The sequence below is a fragment of the Cydia amplana genome, chromosome 22, assembly GCF_948474715.1.
Source record: "Cydia amplana chromosome 22, ilCydAmpl1.1, whole genome shotgun sequence".
NCBI lineage: Eukaryota > Metazoa > Arthropoda > Insecta > Lepidoptera > Tortricidae > Cydia > Cydia amplana.
Window position 1 is genome coordinate 6,592,247 of NC_086090.1, and position 22,000 is coordinate 6,614,246.

General features: G+C 39.5%; 1 protein-coding gene across 2 annotated transcripts in view; it reads right to left on the bottom strand.

Annotated features, from left to right (window-relative positions):
- The window catches only part of LOC134658299 (GDNF family receptor alpha-4), a 321,487-nt gene that overhangs the window by 12,192 nt on the left and 287,295 nt on the right, over positions 1–22,000 (bottom strand). Inside the window, exons 7-9 of one of the 2 annotated variants that reach the window (XM_063513925.1) lie at positions 9,231–9,488; positions 7,269–7,506; positions 6,791–6,931 (exon numbers count right to left, since the gene is read on the bottom strand). In XM_063513925.1, coding sequence (XP_063369995.1) covers positions 6,791–6,931; positions 7,269–7,506; positions 9,231–9,488 — 637 coding nt within the window. Of the gene's footprint in view, positions 1–6,751; positions 6,932–7,268; positions 7,507–9,230; positions 9,489–22,000 lie in introns of those variants that run through there. The other variant, XM_063513924.1, reaches the window with a different exon arrangement.

The window sequence follows — 22,000 nt, forward strand, 5'->3', positions numbered from 1 at the left end:
AAAAAATTAACAAACGTAACTGGAAAGTAAAATGCCCTAGTGCAAAAATGTATCACTTTCTGCTTACTTCATAGTAATGATCTATGTCATAGTACAACAATGACCCACTTTTGGAGCATGAGAAATGAAAAATCCTTTTAATGGCATCGAATCTATACTGTTCATAGAAAAAATTCGAAAAGATATCATATCAAATTGATATATCTTTTCGAATATCAAGTATTTTGCCGCTCATATACCTACTTCATGAGCAAATCATGAAGAAAAATCCAGCGATAACGACTAAAACCGTTAAGATTACTCAAAGAAATGTTCAAAAGCAATCAAAAATTCACCCGAAAAACGGCGCAGTAATCATTTATGATTCCAACCTAAATAAAAAAAAACAGCCCTGAAATTCGCATTCCCTTCAAAAGGTAAATAAATATCTAATGCCGAGCGAGAATATGCGAAATCTCAACGAGGAATTATTCAGCATCCATCTACGGATGCCGAGCTACAGATTGGAGAACAGTTGCATCACTGACAAGGTTGACGCGTATTGTGGGATCCCGTGTTTTTATTATGGAAAAAAATCCATGATATGTAAGATAAAATATCTGGGAGACCGAGCTTTGCTCGGAAAACATATAAAAACTCAAAAATGCGCGTTTTCCCAGACATAAGACCTAGCTAGATCGATTTTTCGCCCCCGAAAACCCCCATATAGTAAATTTCATCGAAATCGTTAGAGCCGTTTCCTTGATCCTCGAAATATAAATACATATATAAATAAAAAAGAATTGCTCGTTTAAAGGTATTAGACATAAGATAAAATATTTATTTCATTCTTTGCTTTAAATCAAACCTAAAACGTATTATTACTATAAATGATCGTCAGACATTACGTTCATGCAAAGGAATACAATTATGTACCTACTACATTACATGGAGAATCTATTCCATCTCTTAGGAGGGTTAAGGATGATTCACGCTAAAACGGTCCGGGTCCAGGCCGAGGCATCCGACACTTCGTTTTCTATAGACAGTCCGTTCCGAGCCTCGGTGATCACTTGATGATTTCTATAGAAAACGACGTGTCGGATTAAATTTATTAAGTAGGTATATACCCTATACATACACTCATACTTAGTGGCAAGAAATCCTTCAAGTTTGTTTTCCACTAGCCTGTCTATTATGGCTACTAGGCAAAAAAATATATATTGCCCATTGTGGAAGTATTATTCAAATTGAACATTGCCTAATATACCTGTTTTGTACCTAATTTAGGGAAAAATAACTTTAAATTGCATTAGCTGTTCCATTCGCCCCTGCAACAGTTACGTGAAGGCAGAGGCGAAATATCTGCAAATCCATCGCGCTGTTTGCCCGCTACAAACATCGCTAGGACTCACCTGAGTTATAACACATTTACTCATTAATTTCATACTTTAGCTACGAATTTCTGTACCTCAGAGCCAGAGAGACCTAAGTAAACACCAATCTTTGAGCGACTCTAGTATTTAAGCTTCTAGCAATAGCATAAGGCATGTAATGTAGTAGGTTGCAAATTTATTTCAAGCTGTGAATTTCAGTTCCTGACTGAGAACCGAACTGAACTATGATGCAGTAAATTTTACGCGATTTCAGGATTTAAACGTGTAGAAATAGTTAGTATAATCACGTGTATGGGTTGGGACTGCAAATTTTCTAGTTTAGCTTACAATAGTAAAAGGTGAGGCGAATATGTAATGTATTTTGGTTTAACAATCTCGTTCGTTTTTCATTTTAAACGGCATCCTTTGTTTTCATTTTCAAATAACACCTAGGTACCTACCTAATCGAAATATGTTAATCGAATTCGGTTTTAGGGTAGATAGTTAAGTTACAAGGCCTATGGTGGTACAAATCGGGTCAGATTATTTGGCCCGAATATCTTCAACATTAGATATTTATCATTAAAATTATTATTCGATGAAAAAGCAGTATACAATTTACACTTATATATTTACAGACACGAGATTTTCTATGACTTTTGAGACAGCTTTTATGTTTATTTCATATTATGTATTTGGAGATGTTTTTAGGTTATTTTGAAGGTGTAGGTATCTACATATACGAGTTTCTAGCTTAAGTATCTCTTAGTCTGAGGTTGACCCCTTTTTTTCAGGTAAAGTACTTACCGAACTGAATTCCTATCCCACACGGAGGAGAAATGACATAGGCATCCGCGGGTATTGAATAAACTTGTCTTAGGACAGATAGAATATGAAATAACTCGTTCAAAGCGCTCATTGCGGGTGCTATTGGGTGCATCAAATGCGTTAAGCTCGGCTTTATTTCAAGCTACGCTTTCCGCTCAACCGACCGCGGTTGGTTCGTGCTCCAATAGATTTTACGAATCGAAATGACATCGGATATGTATTGATAACTTTTGTTCGCTTGCTCTCATCATCATTGGCCACAATATAAAGAAATGTGTGTCCTCTTTAGATGCTGCAACTATCTAGTATCTGCAAAGGCAGATACTAGATAGTTGCAGCATCTAAAGAGGTATTTTGAGGAGTTAGTCTAGAGCCTAGATCGACTGCGATGACTATATAGATAGACCAATGGCCGATCGGCATTTCTTGCCGCATCGATCACAGATGTGTGTCTGTGGTCCAACCAGAGCTCGTCGTGCTTTGCCATGTCTTCCCGCAGGTTACGACGTCACTCTGCTCTCTATCGGAGGACTTATCAAACCTTTTACCCCCTTCACATTTTTCCAGATGAAAGTCTGGTTATAGAGGTCTGTACCTCTATAACCAGACTTTCATCTGGAATACCTGTGTATTACTTGCCACTTGTCGCGAATCTCTTTACAATCGCTGACGGACAGGTCCGCGTGCCAAACTGCATGGGAACCTCTGATCAGTAGCAAAGCATCATTGATTGTAAATGTGTGTAGTCTTATTAGACTAGGTACCTACTCACAAAATCATCATTGAAATGCTTCCTCAACGGGTAATTTTTTTCACTTTGTATGTGTGTTATATTTGTTGCTGATTTTTCGTTTCTGAATATCCCATTAGCAGCATAAACGCGGATCTGTGAATATCCACCAGCTGCGTTTTCATTCAACTACGCAAATAAACCATATCGCACTAGCTTGAAATTAGGATCTACTCGTCATGTTATTGATTTTTCCGCGATACGAGTAGGCAGGTGTGATCTCTCAAAATGGGCATATAAGGCTAAATTAAAGCCTCATATTAGCCTGGAGGGCAACGGAGCCAGTATATACGAAATTTCCTTGCGAGATCGAGTCAGAAGTAAGGTCTGCAGAAAAATAAATGTAGTAGGTAACACTAATTTGAGCTAATGGATTTTAGAACTCGCTCATCAGTCTCATCAATGATGATATTCCATCAGATATTTATTGACCGATTAATAACGTTCTTCAACATCTACAATATCTACATGATAAAAAAGCGCGTCATATAGATCTGACAAAGAGCGTATGAACGCACAGACTGATCACTGAACCATTGAAGGTAGGCATAGGCACATTTAAATTTTAAATATATTTAAGACACGATGAACCGTAAGGAATTGTAAATGGGGTCCAAAGTTATTAATGACTTCTACAGCTACGAAGTCCCGGGTGACGACTAGTATAACAATAATATATTCTCCTGGCAACCTTCATAATATTACCAAATGCACCAAAGGCAAAATTCCTGACCATACATTTCTACTATTTGATGTCCGAGAGCCCCGCAATCTTGGTCTCTCATTCAGCAAAATCCCACCTTACCATCTAAAACCCAACCCAGACACTTTCAGAATAAGATCGCGTTTTGAATGGAGACTCCCTGGCTCTTAAGATGTTTTGGGATGGTGGGATTCTAATGATAACAAGTGAACCGAACGTTTTGCCTCCTTCACTGACGAGGTCGGGAAAATAGGATGGAACTAGAAAGTTTGCCTTCGAATGATTCGAATACGGGCGAATAACGGATTTAGGGGTGTCACTGAATTTTCATAGGTGCATTATGTTAATGCCTATATTGAAAAATAAAGAAATTGAATTGAATTGAATTTTTCATGGAAAGCTTTTCACTTTCGTGCAGTGCTCTTATCACATGAATATTTCTAAGAGTATATGATACTTTTTAAAAGTTTTAAATATAGCTATCTAGGAGAGCCAGCTTTATCTTTTTTAGCCACGTAAAAAAAAGTTTGCTCTTACTTGCAATAGTTTATTACTTGGGTAAAAAGGTAAATAGTACCTGCGTATTAAAACAACTTAGATTTGCATATTTTAAATAAATAAATAAATATTATAGGACATTATTACACAAATTGACTAAGCCCCACGGTAAGCTCAAGAAAGCTTGTGTTGTGGGTACTCAGACAACGATATATATAATATACAAATACTTAAATACATAGAAAACAACCATGACTCAGGAACAAATATCTGTGCTCATCGCACAAATAAATGCCCTTACTGGGATTCGAACCCAGGACCGCGGCTTCACAGGCAGGGTCACTACCCACTAGGCCAGACCGGTCGGTCGATATTTTAGATGTTTAATTCAAAATTGAAATAGCCTGATGATAGTGATGATGTACTTACCTAGTCAGAACATCACCCTGTGTTGAGATTTGGACAGTAAAACAAGAAAAAAGAGTAGGTACTGATCAATAGGAACAATTTAGAATTTTGTAGAACTACTTACTATTACTATTATATAATCTATTGCTATTTAAGACGCGGGTCAATATCAGTCATACAATTTTTGACGAAGTAACTGGACATTTTGATACAAGTCGAAGACCGCTCCAAACTACCGAGATTGTCATCATAATGTTCGTCATTGTTCGTCAAAAAGAAATTAGGAAATTTAACCGCTCTAGTCGCGTAGCCAACGTACCAATCGCTTACGCTCCGTAGCGATCGAAAGGCAACTGTCACTGTCACACATATGGAAGAGTGATAGAGAGACACAAAGCGTTTCGTTGTCGAAGCGATAGCGATTGTCAGCTTGGCTAAGCCGGCTGATATGACCCATTACCTAACACAGTACCTAATTTAGATCCAGTCTAGAGACGTCCAAGAGACGGAATAGTCACGTCAGACACAGGATCACCAGCCCTACCGAGCATTCCAATCAGTTTACAGTCCACCGCAAATGCGAGCCAGACTGTACTAATTCCACACTCATGCCTTCATTAAGCTAACAACTACTTCGCCAAATGAAACTGGACTGTATATTCTTGTAGCAGGGTCTGGTTTGGATTGGAGTTGATACTGGATCTATTGTGTTTGCAATATTATGATTAGTGGAGTGAAAGATGTGATAATATTGGCTTTGTGTTTTGTTTTTGTAGGATTGCAAATGTATTGGCAAAGTATTTCTCAGTTACACTAATATTTAGAGTTAGAAGGAATAGTTTGCGGACGTGTTTTTACTAAATTACCGAGTTAATGATATTGCCCTAATTAGGTAGGAATCCAAGTTACATTTATCTTCGTGATTAGATTCACCCGCCGAACATTGAACATGATAAACTGTTTTGAAATTATAAAATTAGCTTTAACTCTGTATGACATTTGCAAAAGATTCTAAGTTATATTTGTTTGTTGAGAAGAGGAGCTTCAAATAGCTTGTTAAAACTTTCCAGGTTTCTAATCCGGTCGAATCCGGGGTTTCTAACTTGATTGGACTTTTGTAGGTACTCAGTCTTAACTACATTTCTTAAAGGATTTAAAGATTTCACGACGCTTAAAATACTACTCTAAATAAGGAAAAACTCCAAAACGATACTATCGTTATCTCACTTGAAGGATAAACTCTAAGGTTAATTAAATAATGTTAACTCACAGTCCTTTCAGAACCATTCCAGGGCTATAACCGCGAAAATCGAAGTTCGCAAATTGCGGGCATCTGTCTGTCTCTCTGATTACATTTTCATTGAAGTAAAAGAAAAAGATCCTCGCAATTTGCGAATTTCGGTTTTCGCGGTAGCCCCTCTGATGTTATTATTGTATGAAGAATTCTTTGGAAGGACTGGCGGAGGAACCGTCCTTATCAGGTTCCTAGATGTTAGCTGCGCTCAGGTTCCTCGCGGTAAGCGTGGTTAAGAATATGGAAAGCCACACCAACCAGAAACTAGGCAGGGAACAGCCAACATTAGGGAGAGACCGATGGAGTTGCTCTTGAACAAGTCGTTCTTGTCAGTTTGCCTGATATTACCTGCACTCGGGTTCCTCGCGGCAGGCATGGGCGAGAGTGTAGCAGGCTGGTAGCGGTTGTCCCGAGGGTGGGCGTTGAGCGCAAGACGGATGGAGTTGCCCTTGAACGAGTCGTTATTGTCAGTTTGCCTGATATTACCTGCACTCGGGTTCCTCGCGAGTCGCGGCAGGCATGGGCGAGAGTGTAGCAGGCTGGTAGCGGTTGTCCCGAGGGTGGGCGTTGAGCGCAAGACGGATGGAGTTGCCCTTGAACGAGTCGTTATTGTAAGTTTGCCTGATATTACCTGCACTCGGGTTCCTCGCGAGTCGCGGCAGGCATGGGCGAGAGTGTGGCAGGCTGGTAGCGGTTGTACCGAGGGTGGGCGTTGGACGCAAGACGGATGGAGTTGCGCTTGAACGAGTCGTTATTGTCAGTTTGCCTGCTATTACCTGCACTCGGGTTCCTCGCGGCAGGCATGGGCGAGAGTGTGGCAGGCTGGTAGCGGTTGTACCGAGGGTGGGCGTTGGACGCAAGACGGATGGAGTTGCCCTTGAACGAGTCGTTATTGTCAGTTTGCCTGATATTACCTGCACTCGGGTTCCTCGCGGCAGGCATGGGCGAGAGTGTGGCAGGCTGGTAGCGGCTGTCCCGAGGGTGGACGTTGGGCACAAGACGGATGGAGTTGTTCTTGGGCACGCATGCATGAGTCCTCCTTGTTGACAGTTTTCCTGGAGAATACAGACAGTTGTATAGTCTGATTCAGTTGAATCCTGAATTTTCGAGCGCTTTAATCTCCCGTGTTACAATTTGAACAAATTTTATGCTCCGCTTCGGTGCTACGTATCTTTCGTTTGCATTATATTAATATAATTGAACGATGAAGAAAATGACGAGAAAAGAACCGTGATATCTCTGAATATTCACAATTTCACATAACGACTGTAAACATTTGAGTAGCCATCAGATATATCACAGCGGCTAAGGCGCTCACAATCTATCTGATGGCGACTGTACAAGCTTTATATAAGGTATCAGGAATAAAAAATTCAACTAGAATATACTTACTTGCACAGGCAAAAGGCGATCTCCGTGTTCCAATGCACCCCCGGCTTCCTATAGAACCCCCTCAGCGCCGCCATACAGCCTTCCCGGTCGCAGTTGGTCGCGTGGCAGTTCTGCAGCACAGGATCCAGGGTCGTGGAGCACTCGTTGTCCTTGATGCAGGTCTCCAGGGCCACGTGGCATGTCGATTGGAGCGCCACCTTGTCGTCACCTGCTTTACCGTTCTCTTTGCCAATCCTCTCTGTTGGTTGGTGTCAAGTGTTAGTTTCGTTTTGGTGTGTGAGTGGAGTGGTGATTAGTACAAGGTTTGGTTATAGGCAGCAGAAGCGGTTGAAATTTTAAATGTAACCTACAATTTAAAAATGGTATGGATGCAAACTTCGACCGCTTTTGTTATACTGATGCTTGCTGATAAATTTGGTGCTTTAATTGCTTAGATTTACGCAAAAGTAGAATTACTAATTAGCTTTGAAATTAACTATGTAAGTTTAAAATATTAAAGCAACAAATTTTGAAACATCTAAAGACAAGGATTGTGTAATTAGAAATTATGATTACAGTATGTCTTAGAATATCTTGAAGACAACGATACGGCAAAAATGATTTAATATCACTTATCAGTATTTGAACCTAGCCTATTGATTATGGTTTTATGACTTTATTCCTAAAATGATATATTCCGATATGGTATGAAAACACCTAAGCCTGAAAATTAAAGTTAGCCGTAAAGTTTAAGATCCAATTATTAAAAATAACAACAGTAAGAGCCAGATAACAATATGATCACGTTTTTTTGTAAATTATAATACCTAAAGTTGTTTTGAAGGACAACAGTTCAGGCAGTAGAAAACACGTAGTTTTATAATAAATAAATACCACAAGGTGATAGAAATACACGAACTTATCTAAAAGAGTAACAGAAAAAAAAAGAAAAAAACAAATTCGAAAGTGTTTATAAAAACAAATACGCACTTAAAACAAGTATAATAAACTTTGGATACGTGATATAAATATAATATGCATGCCAAGACAAATATATTGTACAAAATGTATTAAAACTGACACAACGTGAGGAACCTGAAAAAACGGTGTTTTGTAAACCATGATGAATTGCCAATGATTTCGATATACCTCAAGCTTAAATTTTGTAACAACTTGATCATGCTAAAAGGGATGGCTCATAATCAACTGATACTGATGTTTATAGTACCTACGATGATTAAAACTCAGCTTAATTACTGTGATCGGGGTTATTCAAGGGGATCATGCATGCGGATTTAAGCAAATTTTCAATTAAGTAATTTAGCTATACAATTGGTTTTTGTGAAAACATTATAAATGGTTAATCTAATTGGTACATGTATCCCAGCAGCTTCACTGAGATTCACCTAACCGTTGTCACAACACACTCCTAAAACTAGGTTTCTACAAATATTAGAGATGACCGTAGGAGAGGCGGAATTAAAGGGCTTTAAAGCAACTAGGAGAGTCCCGTTCTAAATCATTAGTACTTAGGTATCTACGCAAAGCTTTACTCTGTATATATATCTCGAAAATCTCCAAAAGCACTTTCTGGTTCGAAACCTACATAATACTAAAAACTGTGGTAATTCTAAACATCTAGAAAGTGCTGTTAATACAGGGGTAAATAAAGTAGGGATGGATAACATTACCACTGAGGGTTACATACATGTTGATGGTGCTGTAATAAATGAATACACCCGTGTCGTATATGGTCTTGTAAATGATCCCGCTAACTGTACATCTTGTAAGCTGGATAAGTGAGTGTAACTTACGATATCTATGGTTAGTTGTTGTCTGTTCACAAAGTGTAAGTTAACTCGTTATACCAACTATTTCATTTGGACGTCAACTAATCTCTCCCTTAAGAATTTGAGTTTTTATTGTGAGTTTTAATAATGAAGTTTAGAGATTGGCTTACGTACAAGAATAAACCATACGTACGGTTCTCATCAATATATCCTGGTCCGTAGACGGTCTTTGTGGCGTATAGCGGATCTTCACTTCCCCCCGGCTCGTGGTTCCAGCGGTGGTAATGGTGTCCGTGGGGGTTGTAGTGGGGGCTTGCGTATCGATGGACGTGGCTGATTATTTTGTCGGGGGCGATCAGGTTCCCATCCTGTGTTATGGACATACCCCCGATCCACGAGGTCACGCCGGCCCCCGTCCGGTTCGGGTTCCGGCCGTCCGACATCAGTTTTACTGGAATGGCATCCATGGAATCGCTTAGCTGGGCTAGCTCGGGACCGTGCCGTGGCGCGACGGGACTCCGAGTACCTCAGAGACTATCGCGCACTAGCATCGGTAGCGAAACATCGATAAAAAATCTCCCTACTGACGGTAAAGATAAAAAACGATCAAACATACAACGATATCGACAAACACTTATCGGGCAAAATGTTTAAAAATAATTTTGAATTTAGATTCGTATTCCCGATTAAAGATTTTGAATAGCAAAGCCTTCGGACGGCAGTCCCACGAGAACTATTCGTCAAAGCCAAGTCTATGCCGCGCAGTAACCATAGAGATCGTATAGGAGATGCAGAAAGAAAACATGCAGTCATGCTCATCTCAAGACCTTCCGCTTTGGACTCGAGATGTAGGTGCGTCAGAATTACCACATCAAAAGTCCAAGGTGGAAATTAGGGAAAAGGGAAAACGGCAGTTCAACAATTCTAAAAGCATGCAGGCATAAAGTAGGAGCGAAAAGTTGAATCAATTACTAACTTATTAAGAAATTTTATAATTAGTATGCTCGACTTGTATACAAACCGCTAACATAGCTAAAATTAAACTCCAATCAGAAATTCTCAAATTGGATTACCTTTCCTGTAAAGAAGTTAAGAAGTGCTGATTTTCATTACAACTTCTATTGAATTAATGATGATTAAAAACTTTTTGTTGGTTAAGGGTGCTCGGTTGAGAAAATTACCTTTTCTGTGCACTTCGTGATTATGTTGTGAAAAACACCTAACTGGAAACCGGAAAACGTAAGGCATCGTTCACCGGTACTCCACGCTCCTACCTTACAAAGCGAAGTGCAAAGCGTGCAGTGCGAGAGGCGACGAAATCCGACAGAGACACATAGAGAGAGAATGAGAGAGAGAGAGAGAAAGGGAGGGCGGCGGCTCACCGGGGCGGGGCCGCGGGGGTCGCGGGGACAGAAGAGCGGCGCGCAGGAGGCTGGCGGCGGCCGCGCGCGTCATCAGGCGAGTCCCATTCTCGGTGAGAAGCAGGATGGTACCATCAGGCGCAGCGTAGCGCGTGAGGGAAGGCGCACGCGCCGTCGGCCGGCGCGGGGCCTCGAACAGAGCGCGCACCGCCGGCGGGCAAGCACCCCACGCCGCCGCTGCCCCATAACCACGTTACCAAGAAAGGTACTACCAGCCAGGCCCAGTGCCAACCACCCTCGCTAGCCGCACTTCAGTAGCACCCTTAAGGAATAGACCAAGTAAAACCTTGACAAAACCAAGGGTCTGTCAGAAAGTCTAAAATTCTTTAAGGGTGCTCCAGTAGAAGACAAGGTAGACGCCAGAACTAAGGTAGTTTTCGTCGCCACATCGACAATCATCTATTAACGGCAGTCCAGATACCATCACCATAGGCCGAAGGTGTCGGAAGCTAATAGTTGAGGTAACTGCGGGCATTTGTACGGTGTGTGAGGTCAGGAGTACACTAAAAAGAAGCTCAGTGTCCGTGAAACATAAAAGTCAACAGCCTTGTGTGGTAAAGTAGTGATCTAAATCCAATCCTATGGCCTAGGCATCTAAATGGTGTGAAAAGAAAATAGGCACGTATATGAAAGGAATATAACACAAAATAAATACGAAACAGAACTAATTAAACACGTTGACGGCTATTGAAGTGAGTCTAGTACTCCTTGAAGCGTTAGATAGTGTAGTGTTATTGTTTGCTATAGTTTAATATATATTTCGTTGTTAGTATTATGATTTGTTTGATTTTGTTAGTTTGTTTTTGGTTAATTTAAAAACATAAGGCACTAAAACGATTGTTTTTGTATGCATATAATGTAGGATACGTTGTGGAGTCCCGCAAGGCGCGGTGTTCGGTACAACCTTCTTGCACAGTCATTGGTGTTACATTTACATATATTTCGCGTGTACCTATGCGTTGCCATTATATAAACACTTAAAGCTATATATACTATGTTAGTAATGCGAGTTTTGAGTGAAAAACGTTCCAAAATCTGTAAGTACAAAATACAAGCCAATTGTTGGGGTTGTTAACAGCTGCAATCATAGTTGCTGGCCGAACCAACTTCCTGTACAGTATTGAGCAATGGCTCCCGGAAGCAACTATCTTGCTCCGCTTATTGCATTTCCTCCGATATAGTTAGAGTTCAATTTTGAAGCAAATTAACACAGAGGCACGTACCAAAAACCAGTCGATATGCAGAGTACGAATTCCAAGTTAGACAGACGAAATTCCAATTAGCTCTATACTTGTTACGCAAACACAATTCAACTTTCCGGACGGTTATTTTAGATCAAAACCTTACAAATGAACTGACCTAAATAGGTGGGTTTCGGTGCAACCAAAATAATAATGGACTATCAGGAACACAGTTATTGTGGTTGTAATTTTGGCGATATACATGAGTTACATTACCCTAAAAATAAACCTTGAAGGTAAGATTTTTTTTAACCACAGACACTAGTCAGATATGCTGATAATATAATATCGATGCCGATGCACCGAAGCACACTGGCATCAAAGTAATTGCCTTTCCTAACAAATCAGAAAGAAACAAGCCAATGGAAACTTTATTGTTAAGAACGGTCAATTACTATGTAGTGGCCGATAACTATAGCCTATTATTAATCTCTGTTAATCATAACACTGATCCTAACACAGAGTTTGCTGCTTTGATTAATCATTGATGACAAACGATGTTGACTACATAAAAAACTTATACAACCTAACATTGCAAATCCTTATACTCAATTCTGATCTGCAGTAGTCTCGCTGAACATGGGACGCTATTCTCAGGCGAGCGATAATCTAGGCACGGACGTGTCCGGCATTAAGCACTGGGGTGGCTTTGTTTAGAACGTGATGCATTTGTAGTAAGTTTTACGGTTATAGGAAATCGCCGCTATACTTATCACACGCTCGTATCTGCAACACTCATTTGATGACAAAAACACCCGTATTCCGAATGAAAGAAAAGCGACATTTCCATCAAATGATTGTTGCAGATATGAGGTTGAGTAAGTATAGCGACGAAATGGTTCTATTATTGTTTTGAAAAAGGAAAACCGATGTGATGCTGTTCAATGTTCATTAAGTAATAAATAAATATTTTATTGCACATACCAATATATCTAGGTAGGTAAGTAGTAGAAATACATTCAACAAGTACAAATGTGAACTTATCCGTTTATGTTAAAGGATGTCTATAAAGGATGAAATATTAATACTTGTTTGCTGTAAATTGTTGTTCGTATTGCTATTACAATCGGCGAATCAGAAACAAAAAGAAGAACTTACAATTTAAACTATTTACCCAACTATCCATTATGACCAAGCTCAGAAAAAACATCTGCATTCAAAGCGAGCGCACTCAACATAAGTATTATCGCGCTTATAAACCACCACGTCCGCACCATTTGTCTACCGCTCTTTGGCGCATTTTTCAAAATGGCCGCCGGAATAATTTGACGCTTTTAGTGGTGGAGGGTTTACGAGTAAGATCGGTTATAATAATACTAACAAAGAGCCAATGTCTATAAAATCGGAATTTACGAAATGCTTTTTCGATCTGATGCATATTCGCTTGAATCGCATATTGTGTTTTTATTTTAACAAAATAATTTTATTGCAGCTGTCTTGGATAGCTTTGCTTTGTGGATGGCTATTGGCTATTAGATTTGTCCTGTCGTATCGATATCTACAGATAGTCGATTTATTTTCCATCCATCGTCCGAAATATCCGAATATTATGCGTCCCTTACAGAGGGGCTCCCGCGAATACCGAAATTTGCAGATTGCGGAATCTTTCTCTTTTACTCCAATGAAGGTGTAATTAGAGTGACAAAGAAAAATGTCCGCAATTTGCGAACTCTGTTACAGTCCAGTATGTCGTTGACGATAGGGCAGTGACCAGGAGAATGAGCAGGGACATGCTATAAACGCCATCGCCATCCTGCTCATGTTAGGAGCATAAAGGAGACTAGCTTACATTACATTTACTAGCAGAATGTATTATGTATGCGGCACCGCGATATAATACATTCGGTAGAGACACACTGAAAGAAAACGAACTAAAGGACGCCGAACTCAAAGATGTCCTTGTGTTCTGCAGGAAAACAAGATTTGAGGAGAATAGTGTGGGAACGCCGCTGGGACAGTAACTTTGCAGCTCCAACTCCAGGGAACAGGGCTGAATGAACGCGACACGCGATCGACAGCGCGCCTGCTTCTGGCCGGGCGTCCCTACACTACATCATAGAGAAATATAGTAAGACAAGAGTGCTCACTCCATACATCAGTTAGACTATTAATTTCAGTGCCTACATCTAGCATCGAGTAGCGGAACTATCAGTACTGCTACTTGACAATAGATGTAGCACCGACCGGAAAGTCTTATCTCAACAGCATAAGACTTTCCGGTCGGTGCTACATCTATTGTCAAGTAGCAGTACTGATAGTTCCGATACTCGATGCTAGATGCTAATAGTCTTTTTGGTACTAAAACTGATGTATGGAGTGAGCAATCTATGTATTTTTTTCTCTATGACTACATCTACATCTACATCTAGGAGCATAAAAATGAAGAATTTGACAGTTTTAAAGCTTCTTTCTGTCAAAATATTTGGTCGTATCAACGCTACATATAGATAGTCGGTTTATTTTCCACGAGCGGAATATTTTGCCGCGTGGAACTTGTAATTTGGGCAGGTGCGCGCTCCCACGGCTGAAAGCGGCCCGTGAAAGAGGACCATTGTCTGACCAATGCCGCAGTGCACAGGCACAGGCACAGTACGAGTACGTAGGGCAGTATCTTTATTTTGTGTGTCTAATGTCGGCTGTACACACTCGTCGAGAGTCTCTCGCCGATCCAATCGGAGAAGCGCGAGACGAGACGAGGAAGAGCGAGACGAGAAGGGAGCAGTATGTACACACTCGCCTGTCTAGGAGTCTCTCGACGAGTGTGTACAGCCCACATAATAATACCCAGACCATGACACAGTCCGAAGTTCGAAGGATTAATAATTCTCTGGACACGATTCTCTGGTTCGTATTAGGGCTAACAATTCCCGAGAATTCGCGATTATTTTTTCATACATCCTGCCCATTGAAGAACAGCATAGTTTTCTTTTATGATAATCAGAACAACAGTTCTTTCTTCGATGTATTTTGTATGTATAGGTATTACCTATTTTCTTTTATCATAATTTAGATGTAACCGACCCAACACGGGTAGCAGCACGCTCAATCGTGTTGCTACCCGGATTGATGTGTTCCATTGTTCTGAGAATGACTTCAGTAAAATCACTTTGTTTGTATTATGTTATAATTCTTAGAAATAATTGTTGTGTTGTGTTGTTTTGTCCTATGTAAATATTTGCTACACTATCGCATTGGGTAACTGTCATGATAGCTGTACTGTTATTATAAATAAAATAAAAAATAAAAATAAAAACATTGAAACCTTGTAAATTTTTAACACTTTGAATTTGCTTTAAGGGCATTCTTACGGTCCTCTATTGTATCCCATAAAGTTTTAAGTCATAATGTATTTTTTTGTCCACATTACCGTTAGACATAATTATTTTTTTTCTCAGAAACGCGTAATTATTCAGGATTGCTATAAAGCAAATCTAACCTAACCTATCTATAGGTTAGGTTAGATTTGCTTGGTAAGGTTAACCCTTACGAAAATCCTGAAAAGTTAACGGCTTCAGAATTAGGACTAATGATAATATGACAAACAATACATTACCACTCAAAACTTTATGTCAAACCCGTACCAACCAACCAACCAACCACCAACCAACAACCAATCAACCACCAACCAACCAACCAACCCAACCACCAACCAACTTTATGTACTTTATGTCAGAATGACACCCATGTCAAACAAAGGGACCCCGTCGACCATGTATAAATTGAGAACGTTGTCAATTTTAAACACCATGAACTTGAGGGCAGTCTTACTGTTTAAGCTTGTGTACTGTCCGCATGTTTTCTATAGCCCAGCCCAAACTAATGTGGCCGTTAACTGACGAGCTTTAATTTCACACAGACGCCATTGTTCCATAAAATAATAAACCTTTTCCTACAGAAATTCACGATTCACGAGAATATCTGATATTATTTATTTTTGAAGTGCTTTAAAGCCGCAGTAAGTTAAATGTATCTATAAACTATAGGTACACGTTTTATGATCTTATTTATTTTTTAAATAAAATAAAATAGCTTTAAATAAAATAATATTCTATTTTTGCGTTTTATGCATTTTACTGTTGCGTAAAATTATAGGTACAGATCCTAGTATCTAACTTAATAAAACTGAAATATGTTTACAAAATCGGCTTTTTAGGGTTCCGTAGCCAAATGGCAAAAAACGGAACCCTTATGGATTCGTCATGTCTGTCTGTCTGTCTGTCCGTCTGTCCGTTTGTCTGTTCGTCCGTATGTCACAGCCACTTTTTTCCGAAACTATAAGAACTATACTGTTGAAACTTGGTAAGTAGATGTATTCTGTGAACCGCATTAAGATTTTCACACAAAAATAGAAAAAAAAAACAATAAATTTTGGGGTTCCCCATACTTAGAACTGAAAATGAACATTTTTTTTTCATCTAGATATATAGATAGGTCTTCAAAAATGATATTGAGGTTTCTAATATAATTTTTTTCTAAACTGAATAATTTGCGCGAGAGACACTTCCAAAGTGGTAAAATGTGTCCCCCCCCCCTGTAACTCCCTAAAATAAGACAATGATAAAACAAAAAAATATATATGCTATACATTACCATGCAAACTTCCCACCGAAAATTGGTTTGAACGAGATCTAGTAAGTAGTTTTTTTTTATACGTCATAAATCCCCTAAATACGGAACCCTTCATGGGCGAGTCCGACTCGCACTTGGCCGCTTTTTTAATATTTTCGTTCTTTTGTTTCGTTTACATTTTATTTTCAATTTAAAAGTATATGTATGTATTGTAAAGTTCTTTTGTGATGTGTAGTTGTTAAATAAAACAGATAGTATGAATAACAAAACTAATTAAATTCAATAAAATACCTTTGTAGCCGATGGCACAAGGTAGAAAATGCTTAAATAAAACCGGCCAAGTGCGAGTCGGACTCGCGTACGGAGGGTTCCGCACCATCAACAAAAAATAGAGCAAAACAAGCAAAAAAACGGTCACCCATCCAAGTACTGACCCCGCCCGACGTTGCTTAACTTCGGTCAAAAATCACGTTTGTTGTATGGGAGCCCCACTTAAATCTTTATTTTATTCTGTTTTTAGGGTTCCGTAGCCAAATGGCAAAAAACGGAACCCTTATAGATTCGTCATGTCTGTCTGTCCGTCCGTATGTCACAGCCACTTTTCTCCGAAACTATAAGAACTATACTGTTGAAACTTGGTAAGTAGATGTATTCTGTGAACCGCATTAAGATTTTCACACAAAAATAGAAAAAAAAACAATAAATTTTTGGGGTTCCCCATACTTCGAACTGAAACTCAAATTTTTTTTTTCATCAAACCCATACGTGTGGGGTATCTATGGATAGGTCTTCAAAAATGATATTGAGGTTTCTAATATCATTTTTTTCTAAACTGAATAGTTTGCGCGAGAGACACTTCCAAAGTGGTAAAATGTGTGCCCCCCCCCCTAACTTCTAAAATAAGAGAATGATAAAACTAAAAAAAATATATGATGTACATTACCATGTAAACTTCCACCGAAAATTGGTTTGAACTAGATCTAGCAAGTAGTTTTTTTTTAATACGTCATAAATCGCCTAAATACGGAACCCTTCATGGGCGAGTCCGACTCGCACTTGGCCGCTTTTAATGTTTGTTGTTATAGCGGCAACAGAAATACATCATCTGTGAAAATTTCAACTGTGTAGCTATCACGGTTCGTGAGATACAGCCTGGTGACAGACGGACGGACGGACGGACGGACAGCGGAGTCTTAGTAATAGGGTCCCGTTTTTACCCTTTGGGTACGGAACCCTAAAAATGAAGTAAGATTTAAAACAAAGAACTGAAGTCAATCCAATTAAAAGGTAAACGGATTGCATTAAATATTAATTGATTCCATGGCGTCGGGTTCTCAGATTTTTCTATTTTAAAGAAAATTCTGTATTTTGTTCGACTAACCTAAATCTACGTTGTTTAGTGCGCGACTTCTGTAATTTTTACACTCTTTTATAGCTAAATATCTGGGTGGCCGAGCTTCGCTCGGAAAACATATAATAACTCGGAAATGCGCGTTTTCCTAGAGATAAGACCTAGCTAGATCGATTTTTCGCCCCCGAAAACCCCCATATAAAAAATTGTTAGAGCTGTTTCCGAGATCCCCGAAATATATATATAAGGTGTCCCAAGAAGTAGTGATATACTGAAGCTGGGAGGTAGAGGACCTAGAGGGCTATCTGAATCACCCCCATGTATGTTCCGCGATTTTTCGTATTTTTGGAGTTACGATTTTTTTTAATTTTTCAAGTATGTTTTATTTTTCTAAGCGCCCTTGAAGTTGTGAACATACTGGGTAATTTTATCTTTCTTGGCATTATTTTTTTTTTAATTCCATTCAAAGATCTAACGATAGTAAATGTTACCATACTGAATTGGCCTATCTATCAGCTTAGCACACAAAAAAAATCAAGCATCTACCGCAATAATTCACGTCACCATAAATAAAAATCTCATCGTACTCGGCGATAGGTGAAAAATTAAAAAAAATCGTAACTCCGAAAATACGAAAAATCGCGGAACATACATGGGGGTGATTCAGATAGCCCTCTAGGTACTCTACCTCCCAGCTTCAGTATATCACTACTTCTTGGGACACCCTGTATAAATAAACAAGAATTGCTCGTTTAAAGGTATTAGATAAGATAAACGTACTAGTGCTCGACATGCTAATGCCCAATAGATGACACCCTGCTGTCATCTCTATTGACAATGACTTAAGTGTCAAGATGACATGTACTGGGACCGCGTCGAGCACCAGTATGTTTACATTACCCTTACCCTTACCTTGTCTGGGAGACCGAGTTTTGCTCGGAAAACATATAAAAATTAAAAAATGCGCGTTTTCCCGATTTTTCGCCCCCCCAAAACCCCCATATAGCAAATTTCATCGAAAACTAAACTAAAAAAAAATTGTTTGTAAATATGTTTGTTTCAAATCTTATAGCTCAAATATGAATCACTTCCCGGTATCCAGCTGGTTCCCGTTTGCAAAAATACGTAAAAATTTTCCATGCCCGCAGTTCCAGAAAACTGTTCCAGTCATCTCAATCACCTGTTTACTTGCCCCAATCCGCCTTGTCAATATTTGCACACAGATGTTGGCAAATTTCAGTTTCTGAGCGATTTCCTTTTGTCTCGGCCCACTCCAATTACAGGGCCACAAATATTTGGCAAACAAACAGAAGGAATGTGGAGTGAAAAATTACGGGGCGCGAAATTAGTGGGGGAAAGCAGAATGGTGGCTTTTGCGATACAAATATAGAGTTCTGAGCTAACTCGGCTTTGGAGTGACAAAGCGTTGGGGTGTCACTATATCCAAGGAAATTTTTGTAAAGCACTTTGGAAGTTTCACAATTAGAAGCAATGAATACGGGTTGTTTTTTTATGGAGATTCTATTTATTATATTGCTCGTGTAAGTAGGTTAATATAATTTTAGTAGTGTTGAATCAAAATCGGATTTTTTGTCAAATTCGAAACCGAACCTGCGGTTTTTACATGATATTTATGTCGATACCTGCCAAAACGGACACATCGTTGTTCCCGACAGTTTATTTTGTGGACTGTCCTTATTTTATCAAGATTTCAGAATCCATTTCCAGATTCTACATTACTTATTCAAAATTTAGTTCTCAAATATTCTTGGATTTTGCAGTCCGACTTTGCAGGGAGTTAGAGAAACTCATTATCTATTCTATCAATTTTGGAGGAAGGAATAGTTAAAAGCCGAAGCACGAAAGGATATCAATTTGCAGATTTGAGATGAATGAAATACCAGCTGCTATTCCTTTAAATGAGATTAAACGAGTTCCATAGAATAATAAAAGTCTAGAAGAAGATCACTTTTAAACGAAATAAATGTCATATATACTTAAAGGAAAAAATGTCTAGGGCTGGAATCGAACCAGCGTCCTCCGTTTACGCGACAGATGCCTGAACTGGTCGGCCACCCGTGCTTAATGATAGCGTTTCGTTTCGTTCTCTGCAAACGACTATCATTTTGGTTTGGCCACGTGTGCGGTTAGAACATAATTATAATTTTTGTTTGCTGATTTAGAGTTTATGGATATTCAAAATGGCGGAGCCACTAGTTTTACACCAGTTAAATCAACTATTAACCACGTTAAAAACCGTTCAAAATGGCGGAGTCACTAGTTTTATACCAGTTGAACTAACCTCATTACAATAAAATCAACCAAAAGCGGAACTATTTTTGGTAGTAATAAAAACTTAGTTCGCTGATTCATAGACATTTAGGCAAGTTGTTCTTGCCTATGTTTTACGTGTGTTAGCCTAAAACAAATCTAGTGCTAGAGTCCATTTAAATAAAGCTAATTTGCATGGGTAGGCTATAAAGAGTGGAAGTGCAACATTATTTATATACCTAAAGTGTCATTCTATGGAACTTGCTAACTATGTAAACAAAAGTCACTAGTAAATTGACATTCAAAGACAATTTTAATATGGCGGTTTGTTTACATAGTTACCACCTTCTATAGATTGACACTTTATGTCAAATCCTACGGGCGTGCGCTAGCTGGCGCGGGTGCACGGAGCGGGCGCACGCACGCGGGTGCGATTGTAGGTAAAATCCGTCGCACGCGCCAGTTAGCGCTTCTCTTACTATTTTTCGTTAACCCGCTCGCCGCAACCACGCCAGTTAGCGGACACCCTAAACAAAGCGAATACGAATACGTCAAACGTTAATTTTCGAATTGCCTTCTTGAATAATTAACCCGGCTCGGTACCGGAAGCGGCGCCATTTTGTTTTGGGGGCTCATTAATGTTGCATCCGTCTTTGGTTTTGACGTCAGACCCGTTTGAGATCGATCCCGGAATTCGTATTGCGGGCTGCTTGTTATGCGATTGGATCAGCGAAGGAATATACACGAAGCTCTCAGTACATTTTTGGCTTCGACACACGGACCATTCGTATGACTGACACTCATCTGACACATATCACTGATGACAGATGCTACAGAGTCTGTGCGGAAAGAGAAGAGTCGTGGAATGTATGATGGGACCCAATACATTCCACGACTCTTCTCTTTCCGAACAGACTCTAATATTTAATAATTTTACGGTTAAGACTCACTTGTTTGTTTTTTTACAAGTGAGTCTAAACCGTAAAATTATTCGATGCTAATACGAAAAGTCAAGTGTCTATTTCCATACAGGTACATTATATATGTTTCGATTGACGTTCCAAATACATGAAAACAAAATATAGACCATAACTTTCACGTTCAGAAAATCCAAACTTCTCATCTCAACCTACCTCATACCTAAGGGCTCATTTAGACGATGCGAGAACTCGCATGCGAGTTTCATTACATTGCGGGTTTTGATCGGTCGGTTGAATTGGACGTAACCAACAGTCCGCAATGTAACTAAAATCGCATGCGAGTTCGCGTGCCGTCTTAATCAGCCTTAAATGTTACATGGTAAATCCATCCCTCTACTTACATTTCTGAGGCTCATATTTGCAACGCTGCAGCCCCAGACTTAACAAGGAAATGTTCAAAGGAAAGAAATCTTCAAAAAGATTCGGGAAGTCGAAAGTGCCCTCGACAAAGGGGGGTCAATGGCCCCTTTCCGTTGTTTCCTTACAGGATGGTTCCACTAGATTACCTAGGTATCGCCTCACTGAGTCTCAAGTCTTGATCAGGCGATCAGGGTTCGGATGGTGCTGAGGCCAGCAGGGTTCGGAATGTTCGGATATCGGTTTAATTTTCAAACCGTTAGGTACAGTCAGCTGTAGAGAAATGGTACCACCCCTGCCTAGAAGTTTGTATGCAAGGGCACAGATTATATAATAGTTCTGTAAGGGTGCATGGCACCTTTTCCTTGCAGCTGACCGGTACTATCTTTTTGACCTATAACTTTTTCATACCGATTTTGTTTCTAGAATCGTGTCATTTTAACCGTTTTTTCGATCTGACGTAATTTTATGCACTACAATCGCCAATCCAGACAGGTTGAATTCTGCTTGTCGAATAAAGCATTTGGTTCTCAAGACAAACCGGATCAACTGACACCATTAAAAATACTTGTCATCTAGCCTATTATCCGTATAAACAGCAACACTCTTAACTCACCACCGGTGGACCTTATACCTATGTGTGATAAGGTTTAAAATTGTAATGTGGATGGTTCTGAGGCAATAGGTTTGGCAACCTATGGGAATAATATCTTTGTATAGCGGCGTGACTTAATATTTTACAAGCGCTATTGGTTGTAGGCGGTTGTGTGAAA